Source organism: Dermochelys coriacea, chromosome 5 (assembly GCF_009764565.3).
Source record: "Dermochelys coriacea isolate rDerCor1 chromosome 5, rDerCor1.pri.v4, whole genome shotgun sequence".
NCBI classification, from domain to species: domain Eukaryota; kingdom Metazoa; phylum Chordata; order Testudines; family Dermochelyidae; genus Dermochelys; species Dermochelys coriacea.
The window spans coordinates 133249188-133271281 of NC_050072.1; the positions used below are offsets into that span (position 1 = coordinate 133249188).

Below are 22094 nucleotides of genomic sequence, written 5' to 3' on the forward strand. Positions count from 1 at the left end.
TGCTCAAATAAATTTGTTAGTCTCTAAGGTGCCACAAGTCCTCCTTTTCTTTTTGCGGATACCAACTAACACGGCTGCTACTCTGAAACCTGTGATAACGTTAGTGGAGCATATGCCTTATTTCAGGTAGCAGGGTTTAAAGGAGCTCGAGTTCTTTAAAGGAAACCCCTCCCCTCTTCCCATCCACCACCTCAGCATCATGTCTTGCTACAGCTCCCAGCATATCCTGTCTAGCCCCCATCCCCCAACATGACTGCATTACAAATAAGGCTAGAAAAGGAACAGCAAAATCAGGTGCTCCGCTGAAGATAAGCAGAACAATAAACGATGAAAGGATACACACTCTTTCAGGTAACACCAATTTCTACTTTCCATTTAAGGTTGCTTCTTTCAATAAAGCAAAATAAAAAATAAAAAGGCTCTAAGTTAAAATAGCAAGAGAGGTGTACGGAAGGAAAGCTGAGACACTGGGAAAATATAGCCCGAGAGCAGCTGGCACTTTTTTGATGCCTAGAGATTTAAAGAATCCATTACTTAATCTGCACTGGCATAAATATGATATTTCATATGTAAATAATCAATGATCAAATTTCAATCTAAAACGGGAGCTTGGTCATGGCATAATAAAGGAAAGGCTAGGAAGCAAAAAAAAAAAATCAAACACACATTACAAATATAGAAAGACATTTTCCCAGGAACATTTTATAAAAATGTCTCTCTCTCTCTCTCAGTTAGCTAGCTAGCTAAATATATATTTATTTGAACAGAGTCTCCTACTCACAGAGATTACTGTAGCTCCAGCAGTTACCCATTGGTCAATGAGTATGCATAGATCATCAGTTTATCTATAATGATACAAGCTAATTCAATTGCTGCTGTTCTAGTCAACTGGAATCAAAATAGTTTCAAATTTCCTGGCAGCCCGCTGCCCTGCATTGCACACGGAGATGTAAATGGAAGCATTCTGAGCATTATGAAACTGATGAGGGAACTGCAGTCTCATTCACTCTATCACAGAAGCTAAGGAGTCCAACTTGGCAGCTTATAGAAAATAGCTCCACTAGGGATTTTCTATAGTTGAGAAGATTATTTCCAGGGAGATATTTATGATTAACAGGAGTTTGTTTCATTATAATTAGATTCATCAGCACAAAAGAATCAAGAGTACAAAGGCAGTTCTGAGAGTATAATACTGGCCTTGTAGTAACAGAGGCACAATGGCACTTTGCATTATAGCGCATCTTCTCTGATGCAAGAATGACTGCACACAAAAAGACAGATTTCTTATGTTTTAATTGCCTCCAAGCCTGTGCACTTTTCATAAGCCTTTTTTTAAATTTAAAATATTGAAGAATTTATACTTATGCTTTCCTTTTTTTTTTCTTTCCCAAATTTAAGCAAAAAAAAAAATTTGTTTAAGGGGGGAAAGTACCATTGTTGACACAGAATATTAGCATATGTCACTGAACAACAAATTGCAGGAGTCATGGAATTTTCTTACTAACTTAACCATCTCAAAGACACCGAACCACCTAGAGTGTCATTTTAAAGTCCCTCTAACAATACGGTAACAAAAACTATTTGGTTGTATCAAGAGTATCTCGTATCATACAGAAATGGAACTGACTCAGCCCATCAGACAGCAGGGATACTGTACACTTACAAATAGGTTTTTTTCTGCAATTCTTTAGTTTCTAAATGATTCATTTCCCTGGGCCTTGATTGGTTCTGACTGGTGGATGGCCTTTATTAGTCAAAATAGAAGGATTTGCATAATCATAGTACAACTCTTCTATAATGGTACAGCAAATATCCAAATCTCTCTGTTTTGATTGACTACATTGATCTTCCTGCTCTGCCTGGCACCTCTCTTCAGGATTTTCAAGCTGTCTGCTAGCAACAAAGATATTGCCTGCACTTCCCATGTCCTTTAGCTGAAACCAGGAAACCTCCAGAATTTACATGAAAGAAAGGGGAGCAAGGGCTGGGAAACGTATGGAAGAAAAATTGTTTTACAGGAGGAGGTGGAGAGAGACAGCCAACAGGAAAGAAGTGGGGGTCAGAAGTTCGTGCTATCTCCATTGTGACCAACTCTTACTATGTTATCACAAACTCCCGATAGTATTCTTTTTGAACTCCCAGCACCTGGAGTCCTGTGGTTATGTCAGAATCCCAGCATTCATTAAAAAAAAAAATAGCTTGAAAATATGAACTCTAACAACCTCAAAGATCAGACAGCAACTGAAAAGAACACAAGAATTATTCTTTAAGTCTCATGATATTTTGGGTCCTGACTTCAACACTTCAGGTTGGCAATACTGTGTAACTTAATCTTAAACGCCATCTTTTCAAACACTGCCAACTCCTCCAAATGGTTAGGAGTGTCGTGAAGTCTACAGTGCAACTAAAAATGCATAAAAGCTAAGAATCCAATGGTAGCAGGCTTCACTAGACTACCTTGCAGGCTGGAGAGGAGACGCCATCATTCTGCACCAACTCAGAGGCCTGCACGTAACAATACCCTTGGAACAAGACAAAGTTCAAGAACAACATTCAGCATGTCCTGAGAGAATTCAGCACAAAGGATTATTAATTACAAACTGCTGTAGTGGCCACAGATGGCCAATGAGATGGTTCGATCTCTAGGGTCATTACCTTGAAAGCTACAACGGTAGAACAGAGCAGCTGCTAGCACAGGCTGAAATGAGTTCATGGAACAAAAATGGATGAAAAAACAACTGAACCCAGTATCCCGATGCACCAGCATTACCATTTCTCACAATGTTATTGCCAGTCTCATAATATTTGGTGTTTCTTCTTAAAGCCCCAGCTCCTGGATTCAAGTAATTACATGAGACTCTCAGCTTCCTTTTTTTTTTTTTTTTTTTTTTTAACAGAGTTAATAGCCTCATGAAAAGAAAAGGAGTACTTGTGGCACCTTAGAGACTAACAAATTTATTAGAGCATAAGCTTTCGTGAGCTACAGCTCACTTCATCGGATGCATTTGGTGGAAAAAACAGAGGAGAGATTTATATACACACACACAGAGAACATGAAACAATGGGTTTATCATACACACTGTAAGGAGAGTGATCACTTAAGATAAGCCATCACCAACAGCAGGGGGGGGAAGGAGGAAAACCTTTCCTGGTGACAAGCAGGTAGGCTAATTCCAGCAGTTAACAAGAATATCAGAGGAACAGTGGGGGGTGGGGTGGGAGGGAGAAATACCATGTGGAAATAGTTTTACTTTGTGTAATGACTCATCCATTCCCAGTCTCTATTCAAGCCTAAGTTAATTGTATCCAGTTTGCAAATTAATTCCAATTCAGCAGTCTCTCGTTGGAGTCTGTTTTTGAAGCTTTTTTGTTGAAGTATAGCCACTCTTAGGTCTGTGATCGAGTGACCAGAGAGATTGAAGTGTTCTCCAACTGGTTTTTGAATGTTATAATTCTTGACGTCTGATTTGTGTCCATTCATTCTTTTACGTAGAGACTGTCCAGTTTGGCCAATGTACATGGCAGAGGGGCATTGCTGGCACATGATGGCATATATCACATTGGTAGATGCGCAGGTGAACGAGCCTCTGATAGTGTGGCTGATGTGATTAGGCCCTATGATGGTATCCCCTGAATAGATATGTGGACAGAGTTGGCAACGGGCTTTGTTGCAAGGATAGGTTCCTGGGTTAGTGTTTTTGTTGTGTGGTGTGTGGTTGCTGGTGAGTATTTGCTTCAGATTGGGGGGCTGTCTGTAAGCAAGGACTGGTCTGTCTCCCAAGATCTGAGAGAGCGATGGCTCGTCCTTCAGGATAGGTTGTAGATCCTTGATGATGCGTTGGAGGGGTTTTAGTTGGGGGCTGAAGGTGATGGCTAGTGGCGTTCTGTTGTTTTCTTTGTTGGGCCTGTCCTGTAGTAGGTGACTTCTGGGTACTCTTCTGGCTCTGTCAATCTGTTTCTTCACTTCAGCAGGTGGGTACTGTAGTTGTAGGAATGCATGATAGAGATCTTGTAGGTGTTTGTCTCTGTCTGAGGGGTTGGAGCAAATGCGGTTATATCGTAGCGCTTGGCTGTAGACAATGGATCGAGTGGTATGATCTGGATGAAAGCTAGAGGCATGTAGGTAGGAATAGCGGTCAGTAGGTTTCCGATATAGGGTGGTGTTTATGTGACCATCGCTTATTAGCACCGTAGTGTCCAGGAAGTGGATCTCTTGTGTGGACTGGTCCAGGCTGAGGTTGATGGTGGGATGGAAATTGTTGAAATCATGGTGGAATTCCTCAAGAGCTTCTTTTCCATGGGTCCAGATGATGAAGATGTCATCAATGTAGCGCAAGTAGAGTAGGGGCATTAGGGAACGAGAGCTGAGGAAGCATTGTTCTAAGTCAGCCATAAAAATGTTGGCATACTGTGGGGCCATGCGGGTACCCATCGCAGTGCCGCTGATTTGAAGGTATACATTGTCACCAAATGTGAAATAGTTATGGGTCAGGACAAAGTCACAAAGTTCTGCCACCAGGTTAGCCGTGACAGTATCGGGGATACTGTTCCTGACGGCTTGTAGTCCATCTTTGTGTGGAATGTTGGTGTAGAGGCTTCTACATCCATAGTGGCTAGGATGGTGTATATGCCACAAGGGGCCACAACAATGGTTCCCGTAACCCACCCAGCAATATTGTTAATCTATCCAACTATACTCTTAGCCCAGCGGAAGAATCTGTCCTATCTCGGGGCCTCTCCTTTTGCCCCTCCACCCCCACGAACATGATACAGTTCTGTGGTGACCTAGAATCCTATTTTCGACGTCTCAGACTCAAGGAATATTTCCAACACACCCTCTGACCAACATATTAACCCACAGAGACCTTCCTGCCAACACTACAAAAAGAAGGATTCTAGGTGGACTCCTCCTGAAGGTCGAAACAGCAGCCTGGATTTCTACATAGACTGCTTCCGCCGACGTGCACGAGCTGAAATTGTGGAAAAGCAGCATCGCTTACCCCATAACCTCAGCCATGCAGAACACAGTGCCATCCACAGCCTCAGAAACAACTCTGACATCATAATCAAAAGGCTGACAAAGGAGGTGCTGTCGTCATCATGAATAGGTCAGAGTATGAACAAGAGGCTACTAGGCAGCTCTCCAACACCACTTTCTACAAGCCATTACCCTCTGATCCCACTGAGAGTTACCAAAAGAAACTACAGCATTTGCTCAAGAAACTCCCTGAAAAAGCACAAGAACAAATCCGCACAGACACACCCCTGGAGCCAGGACCTGGGGTATTCTATCTGCTACCCAAGATCCATAAACCTGGAAATCCTGGACGCCCCATCATCTCAGGCATTGGCACCCTGACAGCAGGATTGTCTGGCTATGTAGACTCCCTCCTCAGGCCCTTCGTTACCAGCACTCCCAGCTATCTTCGAGACACCACCGATTTCCTGAGGAAACTACAGTCCATTGGTGATCTTCCTAAAAACACCATCCTAGCCACTATGGATGTAGAAGCCTCTACACCAACATCCACACAAGATGGACTACAAGCCGTCAGGAACAGTATCCCCCGATACTGTCACGGCTAACCTGGTGGCAGAACTTTGTGACTTTGTCCTGACCCATAACTATTTCACATTTGGTGACAATGTATACCTTCAATCAGCGGCACTGCGATGGGTACCCGCATGGCCCCACAGTATGCCAACATTTTTATGGCTGACTTAGAACAACGCTTCCTCAGCTCTCGTTCTCTAATGCCCCTACTCTACTTGCGCTACATTGATGACATCTTCATCATCTGGCCCATGGAAAAGAAGCTCTTGAGGAATTCCACCATGATTTCAACAATTTCCATCCCACCATCAACCTCAGCCTGGACCAGTCCACACAAGAGATCCACTTCCTGGACACTACGGTGCTAATAAGCGATGGTCACATAAACACCACCCTATATCGGAAACCTACTGACTGCTATTCCTACCTACATGCCTCTAGCTTTCATCCAGATCATACCACTCGATCCATTGTCTACAGCCAAGCGCTACGATATAACCGCATTTGCTCCAACCCCTCAGACAGAGACAAACACCTACAAGATCTCTATCATGCATTCCTACAACTACAGTACCCACCTGCTGAAGTGAAGAAACAGATTGACAGAGCCAGAAGAGTACCCAGAAGTCACCTACTACAGGTCAGGCCCAACAAAGAAAACAACAGAACGCCACTAGCCATCACCTTCAGCCCCAACTAAAACCCCCCCAACGCATCATCAAGGATCTACAACCTATCCTGAAGGACGAGCCATCGCTCTCTCAGATCTTGGGAGACAGACCAGTCCTTGCTTACAGACAGCCCCCCAATCTGAAGCAAATACTCACCAGCAACCACACACCACACAACAGAAACACTAACCCAGGAACCTATCCTTGCAACAAAGCCCGTTGCCAACTCTGTCCACATATCTATTCAGGGGATACCATCATAGGGCCTAATCACATCAGCCACACTATCAGAGGCTCGTTCACCTGCGCATCTACCAATGTGATATATGCCATCATGTGCCAGCAATGCCCCTCTGCCATGTACATTGGCCAAACTGGACAGTCTCTACGTAAAAGAATGAATGGACACAAATCAGACGTCAAGAATTATAACATTCAAAAACCAGTTGGAGAACACTTCAATCTCTCTGGTCACTCGATCACAGACCTAAGAGTGGCTATACTTCAACAAAAAAGCTTCAAAAACAGACTCCAACGAGAGACTGCTGAATTGGAATTAATTTGCAAACTGGATACAATTAACTTAGGCTTGAATAGAGACTGGGAATGGATGAGTCATTACACAAAGGTTTCAGAGTAGCAGCCGTGTTAGTCTGTATTCGCAAAAAGAAAAGGAGTACTTGTGGCACCTTAGAGACTAACAAATTTATTAGAGCATAAGCTTTCGTGAGCTACAGCTCACTTCATCGGATGCATTTGGTGGAAAAAACAGAGGAGAGATTTATATACACACACACAGAGAACATGAAACAATGGGTTTATCATACACACTGTAAGGAGAGTGATCACTTAAGATAAGCCATCACCAACAGCAGGGGGGGGAAGGAGGAAAACCTTTCATGGTGACAAGCAGGTAGGCTAATTCCAGCAGTTAACAAGAATATCAGAGGAACAGTGGGGGGTGGGGTGGGAGGGAGAAATACCATGGGAAATAGTTTTACTTTGTGTAATAACTTAGGCTTGAATAGAGACTGGGAATGGATGAGTCATTACACAAAGTAAAACTATTTCCACATGGTATTTCTCCCTACCACCCCACCCCCCACGGTTCCTCTGATATTCTTGTTAACTGCTGGAATTAGCCTACCTGCTTGTCACCAGGAAAGGTTTTCCTCCTTCCCCCCCTGCTGTTGGTGATGGCTTATCTTAAGTGATCACTCTCCTTACAGTGTGTATGATAAACCCATTGTTTCATGTTCTCTGTGTGTGTGTATATAAATCTCTCCTCTGTTTTTTCCACCAAATGCATCCGATGAAGTGAGCTGTAGCTCACGAAAGCTTATGCTCTAATAAATTTGTTAGTCTCTAAGGTGCCACAAGTACTCCTTTTCTTTTTGCGAATACAGACTAACACGGCTGCTACTCTGAAACCAATAGCCTCATGGTTGCAGTAAAAATGTGACACCCTAAAGGTTCAAAAAACACAAAGCACATAAAAAAAATAATTATTTTTAAATTTCATTATTTGGGTGGGATCTGACTTCTGCTTTTCAAAATGGTTGAGCTCAGGAAAAGTTTTTTAAAAATCCAGTCTTTGGCTATAATATTGAATTTTTGGAAAACCAACAACATGTAATTGCTGATAGGGCTGTCAAGTGATTAAAAAAGGTAATCATGATTAATCGCGCAATTAATCGTGCTGTTAAACAATAACCGAATACCATTTATTTAAATATTTTTGGATGTTTTCTACATTTGCAAATATATTAATTTCAGTTACAACACAGAATACAAAGTGTATAGTGTTCACTTTATATTTATTTTTATTACAAATATTTGCACTGTAAAAAACAAAAAAAATAGTATTTTTCAATTTGGCTACTACAAGTACTGTAGTGCAATCTCTTTATCATGAAAGTTGAACTTACAAATGTACAATTATGTACAATAAATTAACTGCATTCAGAAATAAAACAATGTAAAACTTTAGAGCCTGCAAGACCACTCAATCCTTCTTCTTGTTTGGCCAATCGCTCAGACAAACAAGTTTGTTTACATTTGCAGGAGATAATGCTGCCTGCTTCTTGTTTACAATGTCACCTGAAAGTGAGAACAGGCGTTCGCATGGCACTGTTGTAGCTAAAGATTCATAGTCCCTTCATGCTTCAACCACTATTCCAGAGGACATGAGTCCAGTGCTGATGACAGGTTCTGCTCGATAACAATCCAAAGCAGTGCAGACCGACATGTTCATTTTTATCGTCTGAGTCAGATGCCACCAACCAAATACTGATTTTCTTTTTGGATGGTTCGGGTTCTGTAGTTTCCATATCAGAGTGTTGCTCTTGTAAGACTTCTGAGAGCATGCTCCATACCTCGTCCCTCTCAGATTTTGAGAAGCATTTCAGATTCTTAAACCTTGTGTCGAGTGCTGTAGCTATCTTTAGAAATCTCACATTGGCACCTTCTTTGTGTTTTGTCAAATCTGCAGTCAAAGTGTTCTTAAAACAAACACATGCTGGGTCATCATCCGAGACTGCTATGACATGAAATATAGGGCAGAATGTGGGTAAAAACAGAGCAGGAGACATACAGTTCTCGCCCCAGGAGTTCAGTCACAAATTTCATTAGCGCATTTTTTTTTAAAACGAGCGTCATCCGCATGGAAGCATGTCCTCTGGAATGGTAGTCGATACATGAAAGGGCATATGAATAAACTTTACAAGGCTGACTACAAAAGTGCCATGCGAACTCCTGTTCTCCCTTTCAGGTGACACTGTAAATAAGAAGCAGACAGCATTATCTCTCATAAATGTAAACAAACTTGTTTGCCTTTGCGATTGGCTGAACAAGTAGGACTGAGGGGACCTGTAGGCTCTAAAGTTTTACATTGTTTTGCTTTTTGAGTGCAGTTATGTAACAACAACAAAAAATCTACATTTGTAAATTGCACTTTCATGATAAAGAGATTGCACTACAGTGCTTGTATGAGGCGAATTGAAAAAATACTATTTCTTTTGTTTATCGTTTCTACAATGCAAATATTTGTAGTCAAAATAATAGTAAAAAGTGAGCACTGTACACTTTGTATTCTGTGTTGTAATTGAAATTAATATATTTGAAAATATAGAAACAAATCCAAAAATATTTAATAAATTTTATTGCATTCCATTGTTTAACAGTGCAATTAAAACTGCAATTAATCACAATTAATTTTTTAATCACGATTAATTTTTTTAGTTAATTGCATGAACTAACTGCGATTAATCGAAGGTCCTAATTGCTGAGGTTCTCAGGGCATCTGAAGGGCGAGTGTGGGTCGGGGTAAGGACTATACTGCATTTCTTAATGCACCACTACTTAAGACACTCATGCTAAATGTTTGAAGGAAACCAAACTTACACACAGAGAATCTACAGACTTCCAAGGACGGTTTTTATTGGCAATGAGGGTCTAAAGGAAATGATCATATAATCACGGTTTAGTGACAAACTATGGATCTTTGCAGCCACCCCAAAAGAAATCACACAAAAATATTCAGATGTATTTTATTTTCAGACTTGGGACCAATCAGCCACCCCACAAAACATTACAGGCACTGAATATTGAGGTAGACAGGCACAAAGGCTACCTATATTTTTGGGACTTAAACCAAGAGGAGACATTGCTGGTAAAGGTGCAGCCGGATATTAAGTAGATACTTTTCAGCAGGGTTCTTCAGTGAACAAGGAGTTTCCCCATAGGAGGTTGGACAATGTAAAAAGAAGGGAGTTACAGCAGGGAAAAGATGGCCTTGTGGTTAAGGCATTGGCTTGTGACCCAGGAAATGTTTGTTCTATTCCTGGCTATGCCACAAATGTCCATGTTATGTCAGCCCCCCACTGTGCACATTCGTTATAAGACAGTGTTTAATAGTATGACCATATACTATTTTTTCCACAGCATACTCTGGGGCTCAATCAGGGTTGTGCAGTGAAGGAGACTGTTGTGCCCCTGCCTTATTTGTGGCAAAGCTGCCAGGTGTACAGTGAAGGAGGCAGGGGATTAAAGGACGATGAAGGACAGGTTTGTGGTTAAGGCAGCTGAATGCTGTCCTGGGGGAATTAGATTCTATCCTGTCTCTGCCACAGTTCCCTTGTGAGGCTGGGCAAGTTACTTAAAGCAAACTTTTCACAGGCTGTCACTAATTATGGGTTCCTCATTTTCTGGGTGTCCAACATAAGGCACCTGGGACCTGAATTTCAGAAGCACTGAGTGCTCACAACTGCAATTGAAGTCATGGGGAATCACGGACACTCAGTGCCTTTGAAAAAATCTGACCCTAAGTGGCTCAAAACAAGTATCCAAATTGAATGGACTCTTTTGCAAATTTTGCCCTTGATCTCTGTGTCTCAGTTCCCAGTCTGTAGTATGAAGATACTTTTCAGAGTAGCAGCCGTGATAGTCTGTATTCGCGAAAAGAAAAGGAGGACTTGTGGTATCTTAGAGACTAACAAATTTATTTGAGCGTAAGCTTTCGTGAGCTACAGCTCACTTTATCGGATGCATTCAGGATGCATTGGATGCATTCATCGGATGCATCTGAATGCATCTGATGAAGTGAGCTGTAGCTCACGAAAGCTTATGCTCAAATAAATTTGTTAGTCTCTAAGGTGCCACAAGTCCTCCTTTTCTTTTTATGAAGATACTGTTACCTTAATACTGGCACTTCCTGGCTCCTGAGTGCTTGATTCTACAACATTAATAATATACTTTCAACTTCTTTTCTTTAACTGGTTTGCTGTGATATCCTTGACCCTGAGCTACAGTGTTTATTGAGTTTAAGATGTGGTTATCTCCTTCACAGAAAGCAGCTGCCAGTTATTATGACAACTTTAACCACCCTGTTTTCAGATTTAGGTCAGGTTGTTTCCAGAGCCCTCTTACAAAACAATATAGTTGTTAGTATAATGCCTCAGAACCTTTTATTTCGTTTCCTCAGGTCGTTACTGAAGTCTGGATTTCTAGTCCGTCAGTGCTGATCCTGGGGCTACCCTCACATCTGCAGCATTCAATCCCTGACTGGCCATGGAGCATGCCAAAGGGAGGAACAACAAAATGGGAGCTACCACACTTGATCAGATCCATGGTCCATCCGACTGTGGCCAGGACCAGATGTTTCAGAGGAAGGTGCAAGCAACTGCGGAGCGAAAAAGCATTGAATAATCTGTCTGAAAGGACGGTTCTTCCTAAACCCCCATCAGTTAGGCACTGCCTGATGGCCTGAACCATTATGGTGTTTATATCCTTCATTTAATAAAAAAAAGTTTAATCCCCTGTCAAATGTAGCTATGAATATCCTCTTCCTTATTAAGCTCTTTGCCACATTGCATCTTGTGACAATGAGTTCCACAGGTTAACTATGAGACAATGTAAGGCACAGTCCCACACTAATGTTTCAGAACTCTTGCTACTCTTTAATATATCTGGTATTGCAGTGGGGTAACTAGCTGAAATTCCATTCACAACCTGTGGATTCAAATACGTCTGAGAAAGTGATGAATTTACAGATGGAGGCTTGAATTTCATCATTTTAAAAATTTTGCATTTGAATCCCATTTAATTTGGGCAGGTTTGTAATCCTAATTCCACATTCCATATATTTCACCTCATGTTTTCTGTCCATTCCAATTAACCACTTATACATAAAGAATAATCTCTGCTTTGGCCTCTTAGAAAAAGTAGTTTGGGGGCTCACCAAGAGAGCACAGCTACAGAGGGAAACCTCAGAGAAAGAAATCCAGGTATCCGGAATTGCCTTGAGAGTGGAAAGAGTGAGAGATGAAGAGGTCATGGCTGATTGGGTTTTTAGATGAAGGGGGCAGTCCAGAGGAAACAGGAGAAAGGTAGGGAGAGGAGAGCCACGGTAGGAATGTAGGTGAGGAAACATGTGGAACTTAAGGGACAGGATGGCAGGGAATTTGGTGATAAGGAAGGGATATAGGGAGAACAAAGGTTCAGGGAAACATGATGGAAGGAGGATACGGAAGGCAGAGATGGGGAGAAGGGAAGGGGAGGTTTATCTGTTGAGAGGAGTGGAGGCAGGAAGAAAGAGGAAATGATGTAGAGAAGGGCAGTGAGGCAAGTGGGGTAGAGGAAGAGAGCAGAGGGAGGCAAAAAGATCAGTGAGACAAACACAGTGCTCAGTCAAGTGTGTGAGAAAAGTATTCTGATATTTTCTTTGCATAAGGCAACCAGAATCTTTTGCCACAAGTTGACAGCCTCAGGCTACAGAAGGGTTTGAGCTTGTACAAATAATAGCTGGAGTGCCACATAACATGAGCATAGGTTAACATAGTAAGCATTCCGTTATCATTGCCACGACTGAGGCTCGGGAGGCTTGTAGGTGTAGAAATAGAGGCTCCGATTCTTGCGTAATTGGTAGCACATGGCATCTTAATGTAGCCCAGAGGATAATGGCCCCTGAACAGTGAATTGGCTCATCAGGAATTTGTAAAGCAAGTATTTTCCTGTGGCTGTAAGGGCAGCCAGAATTTGCATGACAACTGTACAGTTAAGAGGAAAGCATTCTAAGATGTTTGATCACTGGTGAGATTAGACTGTTCATTGGGATAAGGCTGTCAGAGTTACCGCCCTCAAAGAATCAACACTGGGTCAGAATAAAGGTTATTCAGGTGCCCTAACTGTATTTCCATACCAAACATTTTGGTTTCTTTTCCCACTTCACTTTAATAATGAATTTCTTGGCTCTCTCATTTCTTTTAAAAAACAAATATTTTGTAGGGATTTTTTTTTTTTACCCTCAAGTTGCTGAGATGTACCTTCTACCTTCACATGGAGTTATCTGGATTTTTTCTTTTTTAATTTTATTTTAAAAAATACATTGAAACTACAAAGGGGTGTGCCTAAATGTAAAAGATAAGAATATTTAACCAATAGCTATCTGATTTCCATAAATACTTACATATTCCAGGTTTCCAAACCATGTAAATAAGTGATTTTTCAACTAGTGAGTAGACTCAGGAAGTGTCTTCTATAGTCATGTTTAGTTTTGCTTTTGAAAAGTTTTGAGAAGCCAAAGGGATGGGATTTGGGTAAGGAAGGCACCAAGGCAGCAGGGGGATAAGTGGGATTGCCTCCTGCAGGATACCCTGAGGGGGTAAACTCCTTTTTGCTCCCTACAGCATGTCTATCCGCTCACCCCCTATTTCCCAGACAGCTCCTTGCTCTGCGAAATACATGGGTGGAGGAGAGGGATGGGACAGCCTTGGGCAGGTATTCAGCTCTGGTGAAGTTTTTTCAAGTTGTGTTTTTAAAGCCTCTTGGAAAGAGCCATCTGACAAAACTTAGACTTTATTAGCTTTAAACAAGACAGGGAGGAGAAATTTTGGTTTTTTTCTGACAACTTTATAAGTGCACGTGTTTGCGTGTTTCAACAGGACTGGGTAAGATACCACTTGCCTACAGTCTGCTTTGTCCTTCTGGCCTTCAGCTAGTGCCCATTTTCACAGCTGTGGCAAAACATGCTGAAGCTTATTCCACTTACTGTCAATTTCTCTAAACAGAATTGGCCATTTTGTTAAACTTCTGGAAAACCACACCTCTTTCTCACAGCTAATCACCTCAACCTCTCCCTCTTCTTCACGGCAATCGCCCATTTCTAATTGGCTCAGGAATAAGGAGCTGCTTTTTACCACCCAACAAAAAAACAGACTTGGAGTGGTTGGGAGACTTCACATGTATTCTGTGAAGTTCCTGGGAGAGACAACCTGGAATTGGGTGCTGAAGTGATTGACCCATACAGAAACTCAAACATTTTCCGACATTTTAACAAGACAAGCAAAAGACGAATGAATGGAATGCCCATCTCAAGTCAAACTAAGTTTGGCTTTGTTTCTGAAAGTTATTAGCAGCATATGGCTAAGAAGCTGTCTTCATTTACTTTAATAACATCTGCTTTTCTTCCCTCTTTTCTAGTACATCAACCCTTGCTTGTGTGTAATTTCATACTAATCTGACATGTCCAAGTTTTCAAAAACTGAGGAAATAGCATGCAAGTTTGTCCTGCAATTTTTAAAAGGCTTTCAATATGGTAGAGGAGAGGATCTTTCAGGCCCAGAGCCTCTTCCCAACTGACCCCAAAAGTGGTGCTTGGTTAAACAGAAAGCCAGACAAACGCTGCCTTCCCAGTCAGTCAGTAGCCTCTGTAAATTCATACCCATGCTCAAATAAATTTGTTAAGTCTCTAAGGTGCCACAAGTACTCCTTTTCTTTTTGCGAATACAGACTAACACGGCTGCTACTCTGAAATTTGTCAAGGCTGTATTTGAGACTGAGAAAGCTAAAGATAAAATTATTTTCCATCCATGACACACACCCCCTACACACACACACACACACACACACACACACACACACACACACACACACACACACACACACACACACACACTTCAACTAAGAAGCACTCTGGTCCATTTTTCTCCCATGATAAAGATTGCGAGAGCCATGGAATACATGAAATTAGCTAGTTGTTTATTGGCATCTTTTCTTAAAACAGCTGGTCCACTTTCCCACGGTACCAGTACCTTCAGGTCAGACAGTGTGATCTCGCTACATTTTTAGAGAATTTGATTTATAAGAAAGGAAGTAAAACTGAATAGGAGAGATGGCTTCCGGACTAAAAGGAAACAAAGAACTAACTAGTTTATACTTGGCTTTTGCCAACAACTTTGCTAAGAAGAATGAGTCCATGTATGATAAGAGGGAATAGATTTGGGTAGACTGTCTTCCAGAGGAGTGGGTTTTGATTTTTGACTGAGATGTGGACGGGCAACCCCAAATTGAACTAAAATAAGAGTTTCTTTGAGATACTGTTTGAATGGTACCTTAAACCAGAAAGGTTAAAATACAGACACACACAAAGGGTGGGGAAAGATGTTGATGAAATTATGGGGAGGAAGTGCCTATATGGTAGACATGTTCAATTACTAAATAGTATTAGGGTGCAATTGTTGAACATTTATTACCACATATTCCTTTTAAACCACTCCCTTAAACAGATTACCAAGAACAAATCTTTAATTTATTAATAGATCCTAGACAACTGGTAGTTTCTCACTGGCAACAGGGTTGGGAGGGGTGAGGAATGGCTCCGAGAAATACTGGAAGTTGGTGATGTGATGGAAGAGTGAACACATCAAGCCCGTTTCTCTCTGTGAAATCACGCCCAGCAGACAGAGGACAAATAGATACTTGGCTAGTTAGTAAGTATTTATTCATACATTTGCCCATAAAAGCCATTGCATTTGACAAATTTCTTTAAATGGCAGCACGTATGAGGACTTGCTTTGGGTTGTTAGTTAGTAAAGACAGAATTCTCAGTTTTAAGATGTTCCCAGAAACACTGAACATGCATTACAACTGTGCTGTTGCCTAATGATACTCTAAACAAGATACGAGTTTGTAATGAATCATGTTGTATTTTGGTAACATGTCTGGTGATGATCTGTAAAGTTGTCTACATTTCCTAAATAAACAAGTTAAAAAATTAGGCGTGCTGGATTTCCTGATAAAAACAAAGATAAAACTCAGCAAGAGCCTTGGAGAAATTGCTCATCATCTGGACATTAATTCTGTTCATTTAGTTTTTCTGCCCACTTCAAAATGTGCTTCTGAACAGATTCTTGCACAATTTTGGTGATAAGAGCCTCCTCTTTTTAACTAAAAACGGCATCGTAAAGACAGCCCATAATCTGGAAGGTTTAAATTTACCAAGATGCAAGGAGTAGCATCTCCTCAGACTAGACTGCCTCCCACTCCTGAAATAAAGGCAAGGATTTGTAATAATCCAAACAAGAACGGAGAGAAATGGGCATCTCCACTGCAGTTCTTTACTCTGCTTGGCCCAGGGCTAGCTGTGGGAGGAGGCGAATGTCCCCACTACAGAACAGGAGGAAGAAATGGGGCTGACCCCGAGACATTACTTCTTGCTGCTGCATCCAGAAAATAAAATGGTGAGTGGAGTTTTTCCAGTACAAACAGAAAAAAAGTTTAGCTTGAGTGTTTAGTCTAGAATATCTAAATTAAATCTTAGGTAATTGTAGCTACAGATACAGAATCATCCAGAAACACTAAGTGTACGTGCAGTGAATATCAAAAGAATTGGCAATGATTTGATTCATACAGTGTTAGAAAGTGTGACTAAAATTACTTACAGTGTACAGCTGGCAGAAATAGGAGCTGTGAGACTTACTGTACAGACTCCTGGAGAAATACTGAACGTGACTGGCACAGAACTTTTACAGTCACGTGACAGTGTCCCCATTGAAACAGAGAGGAAGGCAGTGCTACATGCTACAGGACTGCAGTCACATCAGTGCTGACACAAGGGGTACAATTCTCATTTAGAGCAAGGCTCCTTTACACTGCAAATTACATCAACATGCACTTTTAAGCACCTTCACACCAGTACACTGTAAGTAATGTAATGATGTAACTGAGAATCAGGTTCTGCCTGTCCTGCAAGCGGTGGAAAAAGCACTTACCTGTTTCTGAAGGTTTCTCTGTTTCTGCCCCACAGAACAGAAATTCATATTTGGCCTTGGCAACACTCTGGGAATGAGCCAATGCATCATTCACCCAAACAAAAGCTTCTGCCTGTAGAGTCAAAACAAAAACAGGGTTAGTCTTTCACTTAAAACGTGGAATGTTAATAGTGAATCGTCCAGCATGTCATCAGACTAGGGATTTTCAAAATCACTTAGCACAGAGCGAACCCTACTGCCTCTGAAGTCAATGGAAGCAGAGTCAAGCAAAGGCTAAGCACTTTTGAGAAGTCCATCTCTAAGTCTTATGGCCAAGATTTTCAGGAGTGAGCAGTGATTTTGGGGCCCCAACTTACAGCACCTTAAAGGGGTTTAGTTAACAGGATGGGTACTCGGCAAAGTCAGTGACCACTTTCAAAGGACCTTGGCCTATGCATATAGCTTTAGGCACCCAGGTTTGAAAACCAGGCCCCAAGTCACTGTAGGGACAAATACTGAAAGGCACCCAACATTAAAACCTTTGTTAAAAATTACCATTCTCCCAATCGAGGAGGACACAAATTTTTCAAGATGAATTCTGCAACACTGACTAAATAGTACCTTCTGTACTAGGCAATATTTCTTTGTCATAAATTTTGGGCACTGGATTTTTTCTGTCCTGTGTGATTGTGCATTGTAACAGAATTATAAGCAATGGGGGAAAGCAAAATGATCAACTATAAAGAATACCGATTAGTAAGTTTTGCTTCCAAATCATCTTTCCACGTTGGGTGCATTACAGCCTGGAAGACGGGCATAAAAGCTGCACACTAAGAAAAGGTATGACTAAGAGAGTACACAATTTACTCCATATTAAAATAAGGCCTTGTTTTGTGGAGAAGTTAGTGTTGAAATCCACTGAACATGCAGGATTACAGCTTGCTAAAGGCGGGTGGTACCCACTAAGGCTCATGAAAGACTTAGCAACCCAAACTCCATGATAAGGATCACAGAATCTAGAGATGGAGATGACCTTTCGGGTGGAATCCTGGCCCCACTGAAGTCAATGGACGACTTCAGCAGGTTCAGGATTTCACCCATTATGTTTTCTGTAATGGATGGATGGGCAGATGCGCATCTCACCCCATATTCCAAAACAGTTGCTGCAGGCTTTTCTGGCCATTCCTCTCCTCCCCCATCCCTAACTTTCTTCTTCTGAGACAGCTTTGCTGAATTTGGCCCAGCATTTTAATGGTTGGTGTATAAAATCCTACACAGAGAGTCATGAGTATTTGGACAGTAAAAAAAACAAGGCTCTCAAGAGGGAAGCATTTTAGGAGACCTGATCCATCAGAATAGCTATTAACAGTGAACCTCCTGAAGTTGCCCGATCAAGTCAGCTGCATACTACACCCAGCTACAACAATGTACAACAAAAGATTTGTCCAAATGATTAAACAAGTTATGCAGTCTTTATAAGGAAGCTACTTGGATTAGACATGCTTCTCATTGTACAGTTGTGGCACGTGCACAAAGGAGGCCTCTTCACATGTAGAGAAAAACTGCATGTACCTGGTTTGGCTTTCTAAAAGCGTAACAGGTGCCGCATGAGCAACAGGTGCCAGTAGAACAATAAATGATGAAAGTCAAAGTATTTAAACCAGCATATTCGCTCTTCGCTACCCTAAGGAGTTAGATGGGATCCTACCCATACAGGAACAACATCAAATTGTGCCATACTGTCAGGAAAGAAATTCTTGTTCCAGTTCACTACACCCTAACCATTTATCCAACAAGAGTCAAAAATTCCTGTCATTTTAATTCATAGGCTAAGATTTATAAAAATGAGTGCCTAAAATTATACTGAAATCTTCCGTCAGATACCTAACGAAAACAGCAGAGTGCGCAACATTCTTGGAAACAACATGGCCACTTACTCAGGTGCCTAAGTATAGACTTGGGCCACAATTCTTATTTACTAGGACTGTCGATGAGTCGCAGTTAACTCATGCAATTAACTCAAAAAAAATTAATCACGATTAATTGCACTGTTAAACAATTGAATACCAATTGAAATTTATTAAATATTTTGAATATTTTTTACATTTTCAAATATATTGATTTCTATTAATCAATATATATATTGTAGTCTAACACAGACTATGAAGTGTACAATATATACAATACAAAGTGTATAATATAAAGTGAGCTCACTTTATTATTTTTGGCACCTTAGAGACTAACAAAGCCACCGGTACTCCTTTTCTTTTTGCGAATACAGACTAACATGGCTGCTACTCTGAAACCTTTATTATTTTTGATTACAAATATTTGCACTGTAAAAATGATAAAGAATTAGTATTTTTCAATTCACCTCATACAAGTACCGTAGTGCAATCTCTTTATTATGAAAAAGAAACTTACAAATATAGATTTTTTTTATTACATAACTGCACTCAAAACCAAAACAATGTAAAACTTTCGAGCATACAAGTCCACTCAGTCCTACTTCTTGGTCAGCCAATCACTCAGACAAACAAGTTTGTTTACCTTTACAGGAGATAATGCTGCCTGCTTCTTATTTACAACGTCACCTGAAAGTGAGAACAGGCATTCACATGGCACTTTTGTAGCCGGCGTCACAAGATATTTACATGCCAGATGTGCTAAAGATTCATATGCCCCATCATACTTTGGCCACCATTCCAGAGGACATGCTTCCATGCTGATGATGCTCGTTAAAAAAATAATGTGTTAATTAAATTTGTGACTGAACTCTTTGGGGGAGAACTGTATATCTCCTGTTCTGTTTTACCCACATTCTGCCATACATTTCATGTTATAGCAGTCTTGGATAATGACCCAGCACATGTTGTTCGTTTTAAGAACACTTTCATGGCAGATTTGACAAAACACAATGTGAGATTTCTAAAAATAGCTACAGCACTCAACCCAAGGATTAAGAATCTGAAGTGCCTTCCTAAATCTGATCGGAACGGGGTGTGGCGCATGCTTTCAGAAGTCTTAAAAGAGCAACACTCTGATGAGGAAACTACAGAATCCGAACCACCAAAAAAAAGAAATCAACCTGCTGGTGGCATCTGACTCAGATGATGAAAATGAATATACATAGGTCCGCTCTGCTTTGGATCGTTATCGAGCAAAACCCATCATCATCGTGGATGCATGTCCTCTGGAATAGTGGTTGAAGTATGAAGGGACATATGAATCTTTAGCGCAGCTGGCACGTAAATATTTTGAGACGCTGGGTACAACAGTGCCATGGGAACTCCTGTTCTCACTTTCAGGTGACATTGTAAACAAGAAGCAAGCAGCATTATCTCCTGCAAATTGTAACCAACCTTGTTTGTCTGAGTGACTGGCTGACCAGGAAGTAGGACTGAGTGAACTTATAGGTTCTAAAGTTTTACATTGTTTTATTTTTGAATGCAGTTTTTTTTGTACATACTGTAAGTTCAACTTTCATGATAAAGAGATTGCACTATAGTACTTGTATTAGATGAATTGAAAAATACTATTTCTTTGGTTTTTTAATGTGAAAATATTAGTAATAAAAAATAAATACAAAGTGAGCACTGTACACTTTGTAATCTGTTGTAATTGAAATCAATATATTTGAAAATATAGAAAATATCCAAAAATATTTAAATAAATGGTATTCTATTATTGTTTAAACACGCAATTAATTGTGATTAATTTTTTTAATCGCTTGACAGCCCTATTATTTACACTGTAATATATCCTGACTTTCAGACCTCTTTTATACTGCTTTGGCATTATAAAGGAGCTTTACTGTAAATGAGGTTCAGGCCGTTAGGACCTTAACTTTAGGTACCCATTTTTAAAGATCTTGGCCAGACATAGTGCAGTTTTAACATCATGGAGTGGTAGCTGCCATTACGTTTGTCTCTGAAGAAAGACTGCGCTGCAGTAAAGGGCCCAGCTGTAACTGTTGGATCAAGCACAAAGTTAAGATTTCTGATTTCTGTTCTCAATTTTGCCACTAACTTTGGGGCTGATCCAAAGCCCATTGAAGTCACAAGGTCTCAGAAGCCAAGAGCTTAGCAGCATTCAGAAGAAGCCTGGACATTTACAGGGAACATTCCGAGCTGCATTAGTAAGGATTAAAAAATAAATACAAGTTTGGAAGTGATATAAACCCTCATACTTCAGGGCATAAGCCAACTCCCTCAGCTGGAGGTTAGGAAGAAGCTTGCCTCATAAGCAAGTTATGACATATTCAATCATATTAAGCTCTTAGCCTTGTGGCAGTGAGGCCCCACCTACTCACCAACTCCATTTCTGCAGCATGTCATGCTTGGGCTTGCTAAAAACATAAAGTTTTTGGAAAGTGCACACATGGTTCTCTCCCATGTCACATAGACCCGCTATTCTCATTTAGCAGCTGGAGGGCTGAATGAAGTAACATAATTTGCTACTTTTTTTTTTTTTAAATGTCTCAGTGTAGTTTCACATGAAAGTTCCCTAGGCATTTGTGTCTGCAGTTCATATCCATTAAAATTCACTCCAATGCAAAGAATTCTCACTAAGGCTTCAGTGGTGCATTAGGCCCTTAATATTGGTCCTTAGTGATACTCCAGTGCAGTGCACCTGTATGTTTTACCCTTAATGACAGAGCAGTACATTTTTAGAAGACACAGAGGCCTTTAAGGTGTCTAAGGAGAAGATTTATTTATTTTGTTTAAATCTGAAGCTAGGTTGCTGAATCAGTCTTTAGGTATCTAAGTGGATGACCTGATTTCCCAGAGTACCAAGCCCTCACCAGGTCCCCCAGTGGAAGCTCCTGTGTGTGCACTTTTAGGAGTCAGGCCACTTATCTAGACATCGACCCACAGACTTAAAGCCCCACGTTTGACTACCTTGGCCAGAAAACACTGGTCTAATATTTACAATGAAAGCCACCTGTGTGCAACCATCTTCAAAAGGGCTTTAATCAGCTTGATGCTGAGTTATTGAACATTAGACAGTGTCCCTCCTCAGACTCAAAAATCCCACTGCCACTATTACAGCCAGATTCACATAGAGAGCTATCCAAGGATAAGCCAGAACAGGGCCAGATCAGCCCATCGTTGGGCCCTAAGCACACGTACACAGTTGTTGCTTAGTTAACCCCCCTCCTCCCCAGATCAGTCAGCAACTGGCTCCCAGTGCACATATACTGCCCCCCTCAGGTACACCCCCAGGGCTCTCCACTGCCCCTCTCCTGGCCAGCTCCCCTGTGCCGGCGCGACTGCAGCTCCCCATCCTGTGCCTGGGGCAGCGAAGCTCCGGCTGGTCGTCTGGTTCAGGTACTGGTGCAGG

The 22094-nt window shown here is 41.1% G+C and overlaps 1 protein-coding gene and 1 long non-coding RNA gene across 2 annotated transcripts in view; one reads left to right on the top strand and one right to left on the bottom strand.

Moving 5' to 3' along the window:
- The window catches only part of LOC119855753 (PH and SEC7 domain-containing protein 3-like), a 147546-nt gene that overhangs the window by 120859 nt on the left and 4593 nt on the right, over positions 1-22094 (bottom strand). The window contains 1 exon segment of the mRNA XM_038402407.2: positions 16773-16884. Within this exon segment, the coding sequence (XP_038258335.1) occupies positions 16773-16884 (112 nt within the window).
- Positions 162-11315, top strand: LOC122460218. Its single transcript, XR_006281374.1, has 2 exons — positions 162-351; positions 11207-11315. It is a non-coding gene; the product is annotated as an uncharacterized LOC122460218 (long non-coding RNA).